This window comes from Colias eurytheme, chromosome 1, assembly GCF_061535395.1.
Source record: "Colias eurytheme isolate Ceu_HAF_F1 chromosome 1, ilColEury1 Martin Lab GWU primary, whole genome shotgun sequence".
Lineage (NCBI taxonomy): Eukaryota > Metazoa > Arthropoda > Insecta > Lepidoptera > Pieridae > Colias > Colias eurytheme.
Genome location: NC_142980.1, coordinates 1,856,985 through 1,875,364, shown reverse-complemented (window position 1 = coordinate 1,875,364; position 18,380 = coordinate 1,856,985). Strand labels below are relative to the sequence as shown.

Here is an 18,380-nt window from a genome sequence, read left to right as displayed (position 1 = left end):
CTGTGGAACTCCGCCAGCAGTCGAGGTGGAGAGGGTGGAACTTATTTTTTACTTTATCACCCAAAAATATTATGTGCATAACTGAGTTATGACATAATATTTTATTTTCAATAATTTCAATTTTCCTTCGGTTACCTAGGCAGCATAAAAGCATAACATAAAACAAAATTACCAAGCTATTAAACTAGTATTAAATTCTTGTTCCAAGAATTGCAAGAATTCTAAATCAAACAGTGCAAAATTTGTACAAGTGCAATTAACTAAATGTCGCAATTATATCAAACAATTAAGTATTAAATTATTCGAAGGATCGATGAAACATAATGCTGGTGGACAATTAAATAGGTTTAATAATTATTAACTTATACGTACCTTATGGCATATCGATATAGTGCAAATTATCCTCAACTATTTATTATTAACGAAGAAAATTACAAAAGCCAATAATTAGCATTGGCTAATTACGGCGGAATAATTGGCTGAAATGGATTCTTCGTATGCCTTTTGATATTAAAATTATGTATGCGAAAAGAGTTCCTGTAAAAGGTCTATCATTTTGTAGTAGAATAGTCAATAGACCAGACATACCAATAAGTTTGCTACGTAGATTATTTTAACTCATCGTCATCGTGATGAACTTTCACGGCCAGTGATGATACCTACGTCTTGGATATTTTAAAAGAGCAATATATTGTGAGCTGTGATTGTGAGCAATAGTTATTACGGACATAAATGATAAATCTCGAAACGTATTATTAACAGAGATAATAATTTGGTTTTGTATTATTCATTTAACTACCTAGAATCTTGGTGATTTATTTTAAGGTTTTTTCTGAGTTTTTTAGGTTTCTCCTTTATTTATTTAAGATTTCTAATCAAAACGATGTATATTTACGATTATATACGCAATAAGTATGTACGCATTAAATTGCTCTTCAATATCCATGTTTCATAACTGGCCGCGAAATGTCATCACGACGCACGCCACTAGCCTGATCATTAAGTAACATACAAAAGTACCTAAACTCCTTTACAATTTTCAAGAATTTTTATTCTTCTCATGCAAACAGTTACATTACAATGGTAACATTAATGATTTTTTTTCTAAAACGAGAGAAAACGAGTTGCTTACATATATTTTATGACCACAGAACAATTTTTTACTGTTCTGTGTTTATGACAGTAATAGTTTTTTGAACGCTAGTAACACTAATCTGTCTAAACTGTCATTCTCATTTCAAATTTCAAATCTCATCTGTCAATTTTGACGTTAACATTCGGCTGTTGGTCGGTATTCGGTGCAAGCGTACGGTCTCTATATTGGAAAATAAATAAACAGTTTATTATAAAAAATTCAAAATATGTATTTTCCGCGCTCGTGCGATACTTTTGTAGTCTTGCCGCCTTTCACCAAAAACAATGCCGTAATATTCGGAAAAAATTCCGATCGGCCACAGAACGAAGTCCAAGAAGTGATTTTTGTAAAAGATAGAATTCGTGAATCAACGTTGAGGGTAAGTAACGTTAATTAATAACTTGTTAGAGTGTTAATTCCTCGGCAAAACGTAAATGTCTTTAGATGTTAGCTGAAATAATAAACCGAGAAAAAATGCGAGTTTTTGGAGAACGTTATTACTTAATACATTTACAAAAAATTGGAAACTTATGATTTTAATGATCGCAATTATGTTCTGAATGTCTAGATTGTTAGATGCTATTTTTACTTCATAATAATATCTTTGTTAGAGATATAACTACTTTGAGGAAGTAAATACAAAATATTTGGGTATTTCTTAAAGTAACGCGTAAAAAATAAAATTATAACGATTTGGCATTTAAATTTAAATAATCGCTTATTTTGCTATCTATATATTGTTATCCAATATATTTGCTTAACCATGTATTAAAGTATGTACATATTTATTTCTAAGTACATCATGATATTTTAGAAGAAAGAAAATTTAATAATAATAACTACCTTGAAGATAAAGTAAACCATTCTTATATGATACATAGTTTTGTGTTTTCAATTTTTAATTTTGACTGTTGTGAACAAGTTCATAAATTTATTTTAGCATATATTTATAATTAACAATTCTTAGTAATAGCAACTGCTCAATTTTAATTTTCATTTTTATTAGAGTAAGTACTAGCTTTCCGCCCTCGGCTTCGCCCGCTTTGTCTAAAACATCATAAATTATATACTAAAACTTTTCTACTAAAATCTATTAAAAAAACCACATCATAATCTGTTGCGTAGTTTTAAAGATTTAAGCATACATAGGGACATAGGGACAGAGAAAGCGACTTTGTTTTATACTATGTAGTGAAGTACAGATAATTTTGAAAATGGTGTACTTACAGTACTAATGGTGAATTTTCTAAAACACCACTGAATTGAAGAAATTTTGATTGTACACCATTCACTCCTACTTTACAAGCATCGCATGCATCAAATTATTATTAATCTTATATTATTAAGTATGGAAATAATTCAGATGAGATCTCACCTTAATGAATTTATTAATTTAATTATTAAGTTTAATGAATTAACAATTAAAAGAGGTAATGTATCTCACTTTGTTTGTGTTTGTAGAGGGTAATCTTCAGAATTTAGAAATTTAAAATTTAAACAAACAGAGAAAGAACGAATTTTAAACACAATTTTTTCATTATATTATTATCCCGGTGTTTCACACACTTTGCAGTGAGTGTGGTCTCGAATACTCACATAAAATCAAACTTAAGTAAATACCAATCTTCGGAATTACTTATCCAATCATGATAATTCTTTCAATAATAGAAAGCTTCACATTTAAAACAAGATTTTTTCTGAGAGTTTGAATCAAGCCGAGGCCATGCTCATGCTGAAATATATTTAAAACTAGCGGTCCGCCCCGGCTTCGCCCGTGGTACATATTAACGTTTTCTCTACATAAAAACCATCCTCGTACTTCAAGGAATATAATAAAAAAAGAATTATCGAAATCGGTTCAGCCGTTCTCGAGTTATGCGCTTACCAACACATTTTGCGATTCATTTTTATATTTAAAATATGTAGTGTTAGGTATCAATTAAATTTATTTACTTTTTATTTGATCACAATAATCTTGAAAACTTAATCAAAATATAACTAGATTGAGTCGAGCCTTAGCATAACTATATCTTATTTGATCAATATTTTACTGTAACTACTGAGAAGTACTGTAAATAATAATTGTTCTATTTATAGATGTAGTCAGTCAAATCAAATGCAGTCATGCACTTTATTAAATTTGTAACGAGAGATATATGTAATCAAAAACGTTAAGAATACCACCCACTGGTATATTATGTTGTGATTTGTTATTCTAAACTTTACGCATTTGACTCTATTGTAAACTATCCATCATATTTTCTTTTGCATCAAGACAACTTATCTCAGATTACATGAGATTTTGAGTTAATGTAAAGATATCAACACTAAGATTTATTTAATTAAAGATTCACAAGAGCTAAAACCTTCATGAAGAACTTTGTGAAAGCTCAAACCTTCATTAGTTTTGTTTGTTAAATATATTTATTAATTTTTTCAAATAATATGCAGTTTGTCACTTCTGAAATCTTTCATTTCAAACATTTTTCAAAGATTATTTTTGCTCTTCAAACCGTCATAGTTACTTGATCATGTTTTCTTTTAATAAATAAGGGATGATTTTATATTGCGAGAAACAAGAAATGCTCGCTGAGGGATTTGCAATAACTATTACGATACGATTTTCTCTTATCTTCGGTATAGTTGTTACTCTTTCACGCCAAAACCACTGAACGGAAATTAGAAATACTAGCTTCTGCCCGCGGGTTCGGTCACGGATGAATGCTCGCGGCAGCTAGCACATAATAATTATTAAAAAATATGTTTAAACTTATTCTAATTACATTCCACCTTACAGTGCACCTACATAACCATAAGCGAGAGTGCCGTACCAATAAATGACGTCATACTCAGCAAGCCCGCCTGGATGTGGGGGGCGGAAATGGGCGCGAACAGCAAGAGCGTTGTCATTGGCAACGAGGCGGTGTGGACGAACAACAACGAAGGGGAGGGGGATGCGAGGCAAAAGCGACTCTTGGGCATGGATCTTGTAAGGTGAGTCTTACGCGTTAGTCAGCAAACTTCTTTGTGGTATAGGAAATAGGGCGACGTGCTAGTCAGCAAGTTGTAATAGCGCTGTCATTGGAACGAAGAATTGGAGCGATTGGAAGATAATTAATCGGCTTATTCTTATTGATTTTATTTATTTGGTGAGCAGCTGACAATTCAGACAAGCTGTTACTGAAATTCAATCAATGCTATTCCATGCTATTTGTGTTTCTTTTTTATTTCCCGTAGCCTCTTTATAATTATTATTAATGTTTTTGTGTTTATTGATATATTATGTGCTGGCGACATTTTTTAATTATGTTTAATTATTCTTTCCAAGAACCCATAGAAAATTATAAGTTTGAATCATGCCTCATGCTATGTCTTTCTCCTTTATCCAAAAGCTGAATACTGAACAAATTTGCTGCAATTTATCTATTAGACCAAAAATAATATTATACTATTTATCCACGTGATCGTGTCGTTGGGAAAGCTAGTAGGTGTATTATTTTTTGTCTGTTTGCCTGCTTTTTATTCACCACCGAAATTGTATATTATCTATGTCAATAGGATATCAATGATTAGCAAAATTAGCGGTGTTTGATTTCTTAAGAGGGGTTAGGCCGTAGGCGGTCAGCGAAAATTGAGCTATTCGCGCCTGAGTTGAGGGGTGAGTGGGTCCGCGTTTATTAAGGAATCATCGTGCTCGAAACTAAAAATCGTAAGCGCCATTCACATTTTTATCAAAAAGTGAATGAAAATATTTTGTATTTTCTAAATCTAAAATAGTCACGAAATCGAGAAGGTAAATACCTATGTATATGCTTGTGATTTTATACGAATTATTATCGTAAAATACGGTTGTAATGAGCATTTATATGATATTTTAGAGGTAACTTCAGTTAACTGCGCATGTGTCTGTTTATGGTAATTTATGTAATGGAGTGAGAAAATATTATATCCAATGTACTCAATATTTCAAAATGTTCCTTAAAAATTTAATTAAAAAAGCAATGCACACCTTTTGCTAATGCGAAATTTATGTAAGTAATAAAATATTTATATAAAAATGTATTTATACTGTGCTAAAGAGGTTATTTAAACAACGTAAATATAAGGTTTTTCTCAAGAAATAACAAGTCATGGAGTCACGTATAAATTGTATCAATAAATTAAATTTAACTAAGGTCACGTATCGCGGCACATTTCACATAGAGACAAATATGCTTGAAGCATGCGGTGTTGTGGCAAACCTAAATATTTAAATGTATTAAGATAAACACTTTGGAGAACATTCGAGTCTAGTTGAGATTCATATACTTATGTCAATATCAATACATTAAAATTTTGTATATTTGATTCACTGATCTGATTTTCTCTATGGTTCAGGGTTGTTATCTTTTTTAGACTATAGTTCCTTACTTCTAGGGTCCTACCCACCTTCACCGTTAAAGAAAAATATCAGATATTTGTGGAATTATTATTATAAATTCTTGTACTTCTAAGTTTATTATGCACCGCCATCCACCATACTCAGAATTTGTCCTTGTCGTTTATGTTACCTGACAGAGATCGCTGTCAGCAATAAGGCCGCCCTCTGTACATTGTAAAATGTGTTATAAAGTTTTTTAATTGTTTCCTATATGGTGTACTAGCTTTCCGCCCGCGTCTTCGCCCGCTTTTTCAAAGAAAAACCCGCATAGTTCCCGTTCCCGTGGGATTTCCGGGATAAAACTTATGCTATGTGTTAATCCAAGTTACCCTCTATATGTGTGCTTAATTTCATTGTAATCGGTTCAGTATAGTATTCGCATGAAAGATTAACAAACACACACATTCAATGAAATTAAGCACACATATAGAGGGTAACCTCTACATGTGTGCTTAATTTCATTGTAATCGGTTCAGTAGTATTCGCATGAAAGAGTAACAAACACACACATTCACATCCATCCTCACAAACTTTAATAGTATCCATCCTCACAGTAGGAAGTAGGATAGGACAATGAATTTTTGATTTATTCATTCATTCATCACATAGGGAAAACAATATTAACATGTTTTAATTTGAAGTGCGAATGGCGAATTTCAAAACTCGATTTGTATTTTACTATAGTTGTTAATGTTTTATTTGTGTTTCCGCTTCCTGTCCTTCAAATAATTAATTATCTGTTGTGACCTGTAACTTCCAACGCGAGAACTACTTAATTAGTAAATTTCAGACTTTTAGATTAAACTATAAGATCTTAAAAGCAAACTTGCGAGTGCCTTAAGTCGGCTGCTGTCACTTAAAAATGTTTATATTTAAGCGACATCTTAGCTATAGTAGGGGAGGCCAGGATGCTAAATGTGGATTTACTCGAGCGTCACGGGAACCTATTAGAATTGGTAGATTAGACCATAGCGAGAAAAAAAGGTCCTATAATGTTTTCACTTTTAGCGGTGGGGAAGGGTTTTTTGATTTTTTTTAATTTAAAAAAGAAAAAAATTGGCTTGGAAATACTCAAACGCGTTAGATATTGATATTTTGCATGCTCCAGGACGTCACTGAAAAAAAGTATACGTTAATCTGACGATTTAAGTGGCGATTTAATCGCTATGAAGAAAGGGTAAAAAATTAAAGTAATATTATTCGAGCGCGTCAGATTAATATATGGGGGGGTTAATTACAATATAAGAAGTCCCCATTTCGCTAATCTGACGATTCGAGCTCAACCTTAGGGAATTATGGATTATTCAAATTTTCCAGCGGGGCCCCTGAGCGCACCCACCAACCATAACTGCTCATATTGACTAGAGGTACTAATGAATAGCTAAGGTACCGTCCCTTATAGTAATCTGACGCGCTCGAGTAAATCCCAAAATCCCCCTCTTGGCCTCCCCTACTACTACTTTTTGTTACATATTTTAACTTATAAGTTATAATTAGTACTAAGTTACTGCTTGTTTTAACTGCTACTATAAGACTGTAAAATTAAACCACTTTCACTATAATATAGTTCCACTTATTTTGGATAAATACCGGTTTAATTACGTCATCTGGTTTTAATTGAATAATTTTATCTCCTAAATTTAATGTGTCATTAAATAGTTTACGATAAGTCAGTAAATTGATATACATACGCACATGTGAATTTCCTCTATTTATTGAACCAAGTTTATATTGTAGGTATACATCCAAAAAAATATATAAAGCGCGTGTGTGCTGCAGAGCACACGTGTCAGTAATGAAACTTCTCGGGCAAGATTCAAAGATACCAAAATCGCCCTACTCCATGACGTGACCTTAAAATTTTTCTCTCAACGAGCCTAAAGAAGTTTCATTTCATAATCTAACTTACTTTTTTTTTTCACATATTTTAAATGCTATAGTTAAGTGGAAATCTGTTATTTGGCGTGTTATGTAATTATTGTAAGAATAGCTGTAAAGAATCAGCAATGAATAAATGAATAATAGGTATAAAAGTAACGTAAATCTTTACAGGTTGGGCTTAGAACGTGGTAACACAGCTGAAGAAGCGCTAGATGTGATCACGACACTTCTAGAGAAGTATGGCCAAGGTGGGCCATGCTCGGAGTTCGATGATAGTCACTTTTACCACAATTCCTTCCTAATAGCCGACCCCAAAGAGGCCTGGGTACTAGAAACGAGCGGGAAACTATGGGCCGCTGAGAAAGTAGAGACTGGATACAGGAACATATCAAATGGCTTGACGATTAAGTCGAAAATCGACAAGCATTCGGAGAATTTGTATGAAATAGCTGAAAAGATGGGCGTTTGGGATGGCAAGGTAACTGGTCTCTTTTAGTTTAGATTGTAGAAAATTATATTTTGCTTTATTTGATAGAATTAGAAAAATCTGATAGATATAGTTGACAAAATATTTTTTTAGTAGGTAAGTAGATATGCACTTCTTGAAAAAATAGTTATTATTTTAAAAATAATACTACAGACATTACTTGCAAATCTTGCAAAAAATCAAATTGAGACAGATTACAGTTCTTTACTAAAATCTATACTATAATAATATTATAAAGCTGAAGAGTTTATTTGTTTGTTTGTTTGGTTGTTTGTTTGAGCGCGCTAATCTCAGGTCCGATTTGAAAAATTCTTTCGGTGTTAGATAGCCCATTTATCGAAGAAGGCTATAGGCGATATTATGTCATTACGCTAAGACCAATAAGAGCGGAACCACGCGGGTGAAACCGCGAAGCGCAGCTAGTGTATTATAAAGCTGAAGAGTTTGTTTGGTTGATCGCGCTAATCTCAGGAACTACTGGTCTGATTTGAAAAAAAATTTCAGTGTTAGATAGCCCGTTTATCGGGGAAGGCTATAGGCTATATATCATCACACCAAGACTATTAGTCCTTGTATGATTAAATCTAGCAGTCTTCATTTTACTTTTAAATTATACCCCTCATAAATAAAAAAAATTGGCTGACATAAAACCAAGCTATAATACATATTACATAACCACAGAACATTGTTATTGCGTAGCGAAGAATGTATTTTTCGCGAATAAATATAGATTCGCGCGATGATTATACAGGCAGTGCTCATTCATATTACTGGCATAATGCAAAAAGCCATTGTCAGTTCACTAGTTATAAATAATTGTAAAAATATACACTCTTTGTACGCCCAATAATGTATTGTGCTTCTAATGCACTTTTCCGTATGCTATACTTAGCACAGATTATCTATACAGTGTTTCCGGGAGCTACAATGTACTATAATTTTCCTCATAGATGTGTGATAAGCTCCTTTGAATATAATCCTAGATAGAGACTGATTAGTCACTTTTACCAGGAGATTCCAACGTGACGTCATCACAAATATTTTAGCACCGCGTCAGTTCTTGATAAAGTAATAATTGGATTAACTCGTAGGTATATGAATGGACAATGTATTTCGCGTTCATTAAGAAATGTTATGAAAAAGTCGTTTAGTTTTTTATGCTGAAATGTAATTTTATCATTAACTAGCTGACTCACGCGATTTCGTTTGCTCTGAAAAGAAATAGTTTTTCCCATTTATACCCATTTTTTTTTAATGTTACGCTCGTGTAATTCAAAGCCGCGTGTGACAGTGTTTTTTATAGTATATTCATTTTGGTTAAAAATTAAATTAAATTTTAATGTATAAAAATTTCGTCTTGACGTATACAAGGTTGCTGAAAATGCAGATGAAGTCGCAGTATTATACTGTATTATGAGTATATAATATACAATATGTAAAACTAGATATATAGAAAAGTAGAATTAATTTCAAGTGAGCGATTTCATTTATTTGCATAACAATTGCATCGAACAAAAATTATTCCATTTTATTTTTTCTTTAACCTTTGAAGTTAAAACGACACCGGCTTACGGAAAAGTGACAATAGATTTTAATTTCGGATTATATCTTAATGTTACCTACATAAGGTTTCATCGATTGGACTATATGATTAAAAGGATCGGATACTAAATAATTTATGGGCATTGAATATAACTATAAAAATAGTACAGTATAATAAGTAATTAATTCAATTAGTTAACTTATTTACTAACACAAATATCATTATTCATTTTCCTGAGCAACCAGGCCCATATAATCTAATAAAACCACCTAAGTGCAAGCTAAATTCGACTATCCCCACTTCATCGTCCTAAACAACAATGACCAAAATCCCATAAAACGTAATTTCAAGGTTAATTCTACTTTAAAGTACTAAGTTACCTATATATTATTATACTTAGTTACTTCATTACTTGAGTACGCATGTACAAAAAAAGACGTATGGCACTCGGGGACTGCCGGCCGCGGTAAAGCTATTGCATAGCGTGCCTTCAAGCCACACCTCCGCGCCTAGCGTGAGGTTTTTTCGTTACGGAATTTCTGGATTCGGTCCCCGCGCTCAAGGCCCGTGATAGAAGCTATGCAATAGCTTAAAAATACCTATAATAAAACCACCAAAGTGCGAGCGAATTTCGTCTATCCACCCTTAATATTCCAAAGCAAAAATGTCCAAAATCCTTTACATAGAAGACTTTACATTGCAGGGTAAATTCGACTTTACCACCGCATTCTCGTCGGGTGGTGATGAGCTACGTCAGGCGGAAGGCCAGAGGCTGCTCTCAGAGCTGTCCGCTAACAAAAGCTTCGACGTCCGAGATATGTTCACAGTACTTCGTCATAAGGAAAGCTGCATTTGCCGCGGTGTAGATGACACTTTTCCTACGCAAGGGAGTCAGGTATGGAAAAACCCGACTATTAATGGTCTAAGATCCAAATATAGGTCGACCTTCACCGGCGTGATAATAGAATGAGACCAATTTAATAATAAATTTAGTGTATTAAAAAAAGTATTAATAATGGGTTTACTGGGAAAATCCTGGACGGGATATTTTTTAATTAATTATTAAAAAATCTTTTATTTTCATTTTTTATTTCACACGCCGGTGAAGGTCGACTTATGTACGGATCTTCTACCGTAATTAAAGTAGCCTATGTCACTAGTCACTACCACAGTGATGATTACAACGACACTCCATTAGTCCAAATCCATCCAGCGGTAGGGCGTGCAAAAGAAATAAACATGTAATATTATACAGACAAACATACATTCACTCGAAAAACATAACTCTCCTTTAAAATAATAACAAAATATCCAAAATTGTACAGCAGTTACGGTATGTCTAGTAATATATTTAGGTAGGATTCTGTTGAAAATACTCCAGGGTCCCCCAATCAGGATTACTAGTCTCTTTATTTGTTACGCCGCGCAGGTAAAAAAAAATTAAATTAGTGAAAATTGTACAGTTGTTAGTCATAAAACGTCTTCCAGTAGTAATCTTAATAATCATCATAATAAATTAATCGTCAGTATTGACTTCGAACAGCAACGGAATTATTTCCGATCATTTTTAAGGTCCATGTCGATTATCTTCCGGTCTAAGGACAAAGACCTTGCGGTTAATAAGACATTTCCTATTTAAAGACTTCAGGTACGACAATAAAAATTATTTAAACGTCCAAATTAAACAGGAAAAGTGACCAGTTACAATGCTTTCTTATGTAAAATCTTACACCCCTTTGTGTTATAAGGTAAATAATACTATTTTCCTTATGACACTTATAATTCTATAAGCACATAAAGTATAGTTCTTACGTAAAAGATATGATGTAACAGACGTCATTTTGAGTGACAGGAAAGGTTAATACAAAATGCATCTATGATAGTGAATATGACGTCAGAGGTTTTATAGTGCAGTGTCATGAGGAATGCTCAATGCTGTTGGTGACGCTTTTATATGATGAACTTATTAAGAATGTAACATGACAAGTATGAGGACGTTAAAACCCCATTTATGACCTCTATTCACTTACATCAAAAAATCATGATTATAAATAAATAAAAATACATGGAATTTTGAGCTGGTTTAAACCGCTAGCTGACGGTGTCTCCGATAGACTATACTATATTACCTTGATGTATATTTGTAAATTATTGGAGTGTCATTTTAATAGACATATATATAAATTAAAGTAACATAATATCCAGAGGCTGCTTGATTGCCCAAGTTACCTAGCACACCACTGAAAACGTTACTTCTTTAAAAAGTGAAACTTCTTTAGGCGCGTTCAGAGTAAAATTTTAAGGTCGCTTCATGGCAATATCGTCACGGCGAATCTTGCCAAAGAAGTTTCACTTCTGACACGTGTGCTCTGCACACACGCTCTTTTTTAATCTATGAAAATGTTTATGTTCATAGGTATCGTCAATAACTACAGAGGGTGTATCCGTGCACTGGTTCACAGCGACCCCCGACCCAAGTGTGTCGTACTACAAACCGTTTGTTTTTACCCCCAACGCGGTTATTTCACCCCACACTGTAAGCCCTAAAAAGGTGAGTTTAAGGGCGGCCGTACACGGACTGCTTCAAGCAGTTGAGACCGTCGGCTTGAAGCCGCGACCGCGCGGTGAAATATAGACATTCATTCAATGCCATACAGATGACTGCACGAGCAGTCGCGACTGCTTCAAGCCGTCAACTGCGCGGTTTGTAGTAACAGCTCGAGCAGTCAACGACCGACCGCTCGAGCAGTCCGTGTACGTCACTCAGCCGTTAACTGCTCGAGCTGCCCGTGTACGGCTGCTCTAAATCGGAAAAATTTATTATTTTGATACTAGCTGTGCCGCGCGGTTCCACCCGCGGACGAACCCGCAATAATGAGTTCTATAGCTCATCTATTATTTTAATGTATATATGTTACTGTAAAATTTAAAAAAAGCCGTCTTGTACTTTAAAATTTTGTACTTTGTAAATCAAACGAAGATAGAAATTGTTTCTTCCAAATCAACCTTCATAAAACCCCTGTTGATAACTCTTTAGAATTATATAATATAATGATTTATATTTTTATACAAAATAAATGCTATAGCTCCAAAAAAATGATAAATTCCAGCCCAACCGGGAGCACCAACTCTACACCCTACACATGAAGTATGTCCTCACAGCAAAAGACGATAAAATAAGCAAAGTCCTCCAAGAAATAGAACAAGGCTGTCTCAACGAGATCGAGGATTTCATTCAAAATAATAATAAAGACAAACCACTAAAAGACATAGACAACTTATTCAAGAACTGCGTAGAAACAGAAGTCAAACTTTACGGCTAATTTTTACTACTGGCAATATGTATTTACTAACACGTTATTTTCTTCCCACTTATAGATTCTCAGCACTTTGTTTTTTGATACTTGCTTTGTACTAGATATAATAGCTGTCTCCGTCTAAAAAAGTGTTATATGGTGCAATATAAATGTGTTAGAGTCGCTAGCAGTTACGTTTTAATTCATTTTAGCTCTAGTTGTAGTTAGCACAGAACAAATAGTGTTTTTTTCTTTAAAGCTACTGCGATATACAATTTGAACCTTATTTACATACAGACAAAGTGCAATTTCAGGAATCCAGTATTTAAAGTAAATTATTATAATTGTAATTTTATATGGAATTTCAATTGCGTTGCGGTGTGGTTTGGCAATTTGTTTTCGACGCTTTTAAATAAGTTAAGTATTAATATTTAAGTATTGCTAAAAGCACATCATAACTATAAAATGTAATGTATACAGTTTATAGGTTATACTCGGTTCGTGTCCCGCGCTCGGGACGAAAATATATGTATGTGCCTCAACTCAAATATATCGATCTAAAATAATATTGTATCTGTTATGTGATAGCAATAATTTTTTATATTATAGATTATTGATAGATTTAGTTTGTAATTCAAAATTTATTGTCATGTTATGGCGCCAAAGCTCGGTTAAGTCGGTGTTGCTAGTTTTAAAATTTATAGATATATTATTATATACCTTTTATCTGTATTTTAATGTTTATATATAAATGGCAACTGTCTGTGTGCTTTTGCTTTTAGCATTCTGCCATTTGAAAATATTTGATTATTAAAGACTTAAGTAATAATTATAGTAAAGCATACATTTACAGCAATGATATATAGTATAGATGACGTGATGGTGAAGGTGCTTAACATAATAATATTTCATGTTTGTAATGTTTTTAATTAAATGTTTTATGATATAATGATTGAAAATTATTTATAGTAAAAATTGAGATGTATCCTTGGGCAGTTATTTATAGCTTAAATAGAAATTAATAGAGAATTTCTTGGGATTCTACTTAATAATTGTTGGATAAGTTAAGAGTTTTAGAACAGACTCCTAAAAGAATACAATACTCAAAATAATTTGAATAAAATAAGAACTGCAGTATGTATTAAGTTTATTGATCGTGAAATGGTCATAAATAAAATTGGATATGGATTTTTTTATATATTCTTATTGGCAATCTACTTATAAATGAACTTACTTATATCTTATCTTTAAATGTTATAAGTTTTACTCTGAATGACATTTTCAAAATTGTTGTCATAAAATCATACCTTATTCACGATGCTATATGCACTGAATTTAAGTGGCCAAAATCAGAAAATCGTTTTATCGTCTGTGGAATGTCAAATTGAGTGCAGTGTTGCCATTATTTTTATTATAATATTTTTGTATCGTCATAATGTTATTATTTTATTTGTCAAATATTCCCCTCCGACAAATTGGCCTGTATCTTTATTATGTTAAGTTTAGTTTAGTGTTGGCAACACTGATTTTTGTTTCAATTTGACATTTCATTTTTTCCCGCTTGTCATGTAAAACATTGCTTCCGCGAATGTGATAAGAAATGTAAGGGATTCCATGCTAAAATGAAACCAAATAACTAACTTTATTTTACGACGTTTCACAAGAAGTGAGAATATTATGGTCTCAAATTTATTCTTTTGTACCTTATGTTAATGAGGCACCACGTGGCCTACCTTAGCTGCCATTTGTAGTTCTAATTATTTTTAATTTTAAATAATTCAAGTGCACTTTATAGCAATTAGTAGTTAAATATCTGAATCTGCTTATTATTTTTTATTTTATACTTACGAAATTAAGTTTGAATATATTCATATAATGTTTGATTTACGTCTTAAATAAGAAGGAATTTGTATCCGAGTACAATTATAATTGGAGGTTCGTTACCATTGACGAGTTTGTATAATAATATAGAATGGAAAGTGCTGGCGTTTTATTTTTTTACTCTCTGGTTTTATACTTTAATTATACAATATTAAATATTTAAGTTCGTTCACGTTATGAAGCTAAATTCTCAGACACAACTCACGTTGTAATACAACTTTGTAGATAATTATTTGTACTTTGTATACAATTACATCTTAATGCTACAATTTTGTGTAATCTTTATATTTACAGTAAATTTAATACCTAAGAAATAAGAATTATATCAATACGTATTTGTAATTTTTATACACTTCAAATGTGTAGAATATACTCTCAATGAAAATTTTGATCTTCTACAATTAATTGAGATGTCTTTGAGAATCTAGTTTTTAGTAATACGTTTTTAAATTGCCTTAATGTACGATATTGTTCGTAACAGCCTCTATTACAATGTTTCTTTGTAATGTAGTATGCGTTAGTTCGTCATTATTTTGGCATTAAAAAAATATATGAAAATGTTGTTTTATTTGCAAAAAGCGATGCCACGCGGACTCTGCCGCTGGTAATACTTTCATCCCCTATTTTAGTCCTTTACGGGATAATTTTAATAAAGCAAAAGTTGTATTTTAAAATATTTACTATGTAGTAGACAGGCTTCAACGAAGCGTTTTATTGTAATACTAGCTGTGCCCGCGACTTCGTCCGCGTGGAATAGTGACTGCATAGTAGTTACTACTTAACACACAATTATTGAGTAAACACGTCTTGAAACACGTTCTATCATATACAACTAAATTATAAGTACTTACACATTATTATAAAGTTAAGAAATAAAATAAATAATAACACAAAAGAACTGTTAGTAAAATTTATTACTAAACTGAGCTATAAAACTTAGGAACAGAAGAGTTCAAAATTTCCAGGATGTGGTTATTCTCCCGCTCCCATATTCCTTCTACTTTCACAGACTTTCAACTTTTCCCTTTCACCCCTAGTAAATGGCAGAACCGATTTTGATCTAAATTCTAAACCATGTCTAATCATACCTATATATTATGTACATGTCATATCCTTTCGTTTGGTACTCCATTTGGATTATGTATCCCCACTATCACCCCAAGGTGCCCTATATGTAATAAACAGATTAACCAATTTTGATAAAACATGACTAATTGTAATTCACACGTCATTTGATATGCCGCTTGATTATATTATTTGACCACATTCGATTATTCATTCCCACTTTTACCGCTATAAATCAATAAATGGATGAACCGATTTTGATTAAATATGCCTCATCATACTTCTCACGTCAGGTCATGCCCTTTCATTTGATATGCCACTTGGGTATATTATTTGACAACTTTTATTCCCACTTTTATACCTATATCTAATAAATGGATGAACCAATTTTTATAAAATATGTCTTATTGTACTTTACACGTCATGTCTTTCATTAGATAAGTCACTTGAGTATATTTGATAAAATTTATTTATTTATTCCCACTTTTACCCCTATATCAAATAAATGGATGAACCGATTTTGATAAAGTTTGACTAATTGTTTCTGACATGTCGTCTATTTTCATTTGATATATCACCTGGGTATAACCTACAACCTACATTAACAACTAACATTCGTTTTTTTCATTCCCACTTACCCCTATATAATATAATAAACAACTAATGTAACAAAAAAACGCATCTAATTCGTATTACCCGTTAGCGAGCTACGGTGGCACAGACAGACACGCAATACACACATAGCGGACATAACACCCCTCTTTTTGCGTCGGGGGTTAAAAATATAATACCTACGACATAATTTCAAAGACCTTTTATATAGAAAATTTACCTAGAAGTAACCATAATGCTATTTGTGCAGGTTTTAGACTTATGAGCAAAAATCTAAATAAAGTTCCTTTGACCCCCCTACTACCCCCTCAGCATAACTCCCCCCCCCCACGCTTGGAAACTTTCGATATGATCATCTGGACATGTCAAGGAATAAATAACTTTAGCGTATAATTTACGTAATAAAGTAATTCATGTATAGAATGCCTTAGCAAATGTACGCTGTGATTACTTAAATGGTCATAACTTTTTTATTTATGAACCGATTGACATGAAATAAACACTAAATGTTAAATGAAGCTTACCACAATATATTAGTGAAAACCGCATTTAAATCGGATAAGCCGTTTCTGAGATTAGCGTGTTCAAACATACAGACAAACAGACAAACCGACAGACAAACAGACAAAAAATTTTTTAACGACAGTTTTGGGTTTGGGATCGATTTAGTAATAACCCCTGCTAATTTTTTTTTACACATTTTCATTGTACAGACACCACTTTTCTAGAATTTTATTATATGTATTGATAGACAGACAATTCATAAAATATAATTTCTACTGGCAACAAAAATAGCTACATCGTCTGAAAAGATATAGATAGATAGATATATAGCAAACCTTTTTCATTTGTAATATTTAAATAACGGTTTAACAGTTAATCAAATTTTAAATTGATTGAAGTCTTGTAAACGTATAAACGGTATAAAGGTTAGTTAGTTAGTTACGCCAGAAGTTTATCCTCAGTTTTTTGTGGTTTTGGGATTAAAATGAAAGATCGTATTTCTAGAATCGAAGGCCTTTAATTCCATATAATTACACAACTTAGCCTGAAGTATCACATGAATCATCGAAATAAGGTTAAAAATTTTGGAAAGATAAGCTTTAACACTACGTTGTACACCGACATACATTTTTGGATTGTTAAACATCTACGATACATTATGAATAATGCTATTATATTAATAAACAATTATTGAAAAATACGCAAGAAATTGTTTTTTTTTATATTGGAAGTGCCGATTGCATCATTGGTATATTATATGTAATAATTTAAAGAAATGATTATAATATGATACTATTGAGTGTTGCAGTTGGATCAAATCAATTAAGTAGTAAACAAAATTCGATTTCATTTTTTTTAAATAATTTGTTACAGAAATAAAAACAACCGAAATTCGCATTTGAAAACAAACAATAACAATTCGGCATAACGGATCACAAATTTATATTACGAATGGAAACGGCGGGGAATTCTCAACCTTATTCAGACGAAATAAGACTACTTTTCATAATTCCTATACAATACAATGGTATTTACGACAAAAGACAGGTTATATAGTTACTACAAGGATACATTAGCTTGACTACATACCTTGATATCAATACTTATAAGAGTAATCGGTAGTTATATTTAAATCTACGACGCATCACAATTAATATGTTTAGTAGTAAAATTAACAACTAGTAAAATTAAAGACAGTCTTTACATAACTTGAAATAAATCGACAGCGGATACGACGAGCCTGAAGAAATATTTGGCAATGTTAGTGTGAACGAAACAATCTTCGCACATTCATTTATTTAATTGATTAACAATTTCTTTGAAATACGCTTAATCAACAAATTTAAAGTTATTTACCAGTTTTATTTTATTTTAAGTATCACATTTGAAATAAAATTAAAATTTAGTTTATTTAATTTATGTACGCAGTAATAAAATTTTCAATATTCCAATATGGCGACACTAGAAAAAAGACTTTACAACAATTACCATATTCAAACAGATTTTTTCATATTATATTTAAAACATAATGTAATATGAAAAAGTCACATAGTACA

General features: G+C 32.2%; 1 protein-coding gene across 1 annotated transcript; it reads left to right on the top strand.

The window, feature by feature from the left end:
• Positions 1-1,269: 1,269 nt before the first annotated feature.
• LOC149910883 (secernin-3) lies at positions 1,270-14,843 on the top strand. Its single transcript, XM_090120234.1, has 6 exons — positions 1,270-1,514; positions 3,933-4,129; positions 7,608-7,914; positions 10,170-10,361; positions 11,883-12,017; positions 12,577-14,843. Exons 1-6 carry the CDS (start codon positions 1,362-1,364, stop codon positions 12,787-12,789), a joined length of 1,197 nt encoding a protein of 398 aa, XP_089976360.1. The 5' UTR covers positions 1,270-1,361; the 3' UTR covers positions 12,790-14,843.
• The last annotated feature ends 3,537 nt before the right edge of the window (positions 14,844-18,380 follow it).

What these genes read in the sequence shown, in the direction of transcription:
- LOC149910883 (XM_090120234.1), top strand. Translation starts at nt 1,362, where the DNA reads ATGTATTTTCCGCGCTCGTGCGATACTTTTGTAGTCTTGCCGCCTTTC. An exon ending in TTGGGCATGGATCTTGTAAG is followed by an intron (nt 4,130 to 7,607) that starts GTGAGTCTTACG and finishes AAATCTTTACAG; the next exon opens with GTTGGGCTTAGAACGTGGTA. An exon ending in TGGGCGTTTGGGATGGCAAG is followed by an intron (nt 7,915 to 10,169) that starts GTAACTGGTCTC and finishes TTTACATTGCAG; the next exon opens with GGTAAATTCGACTTTACCAC.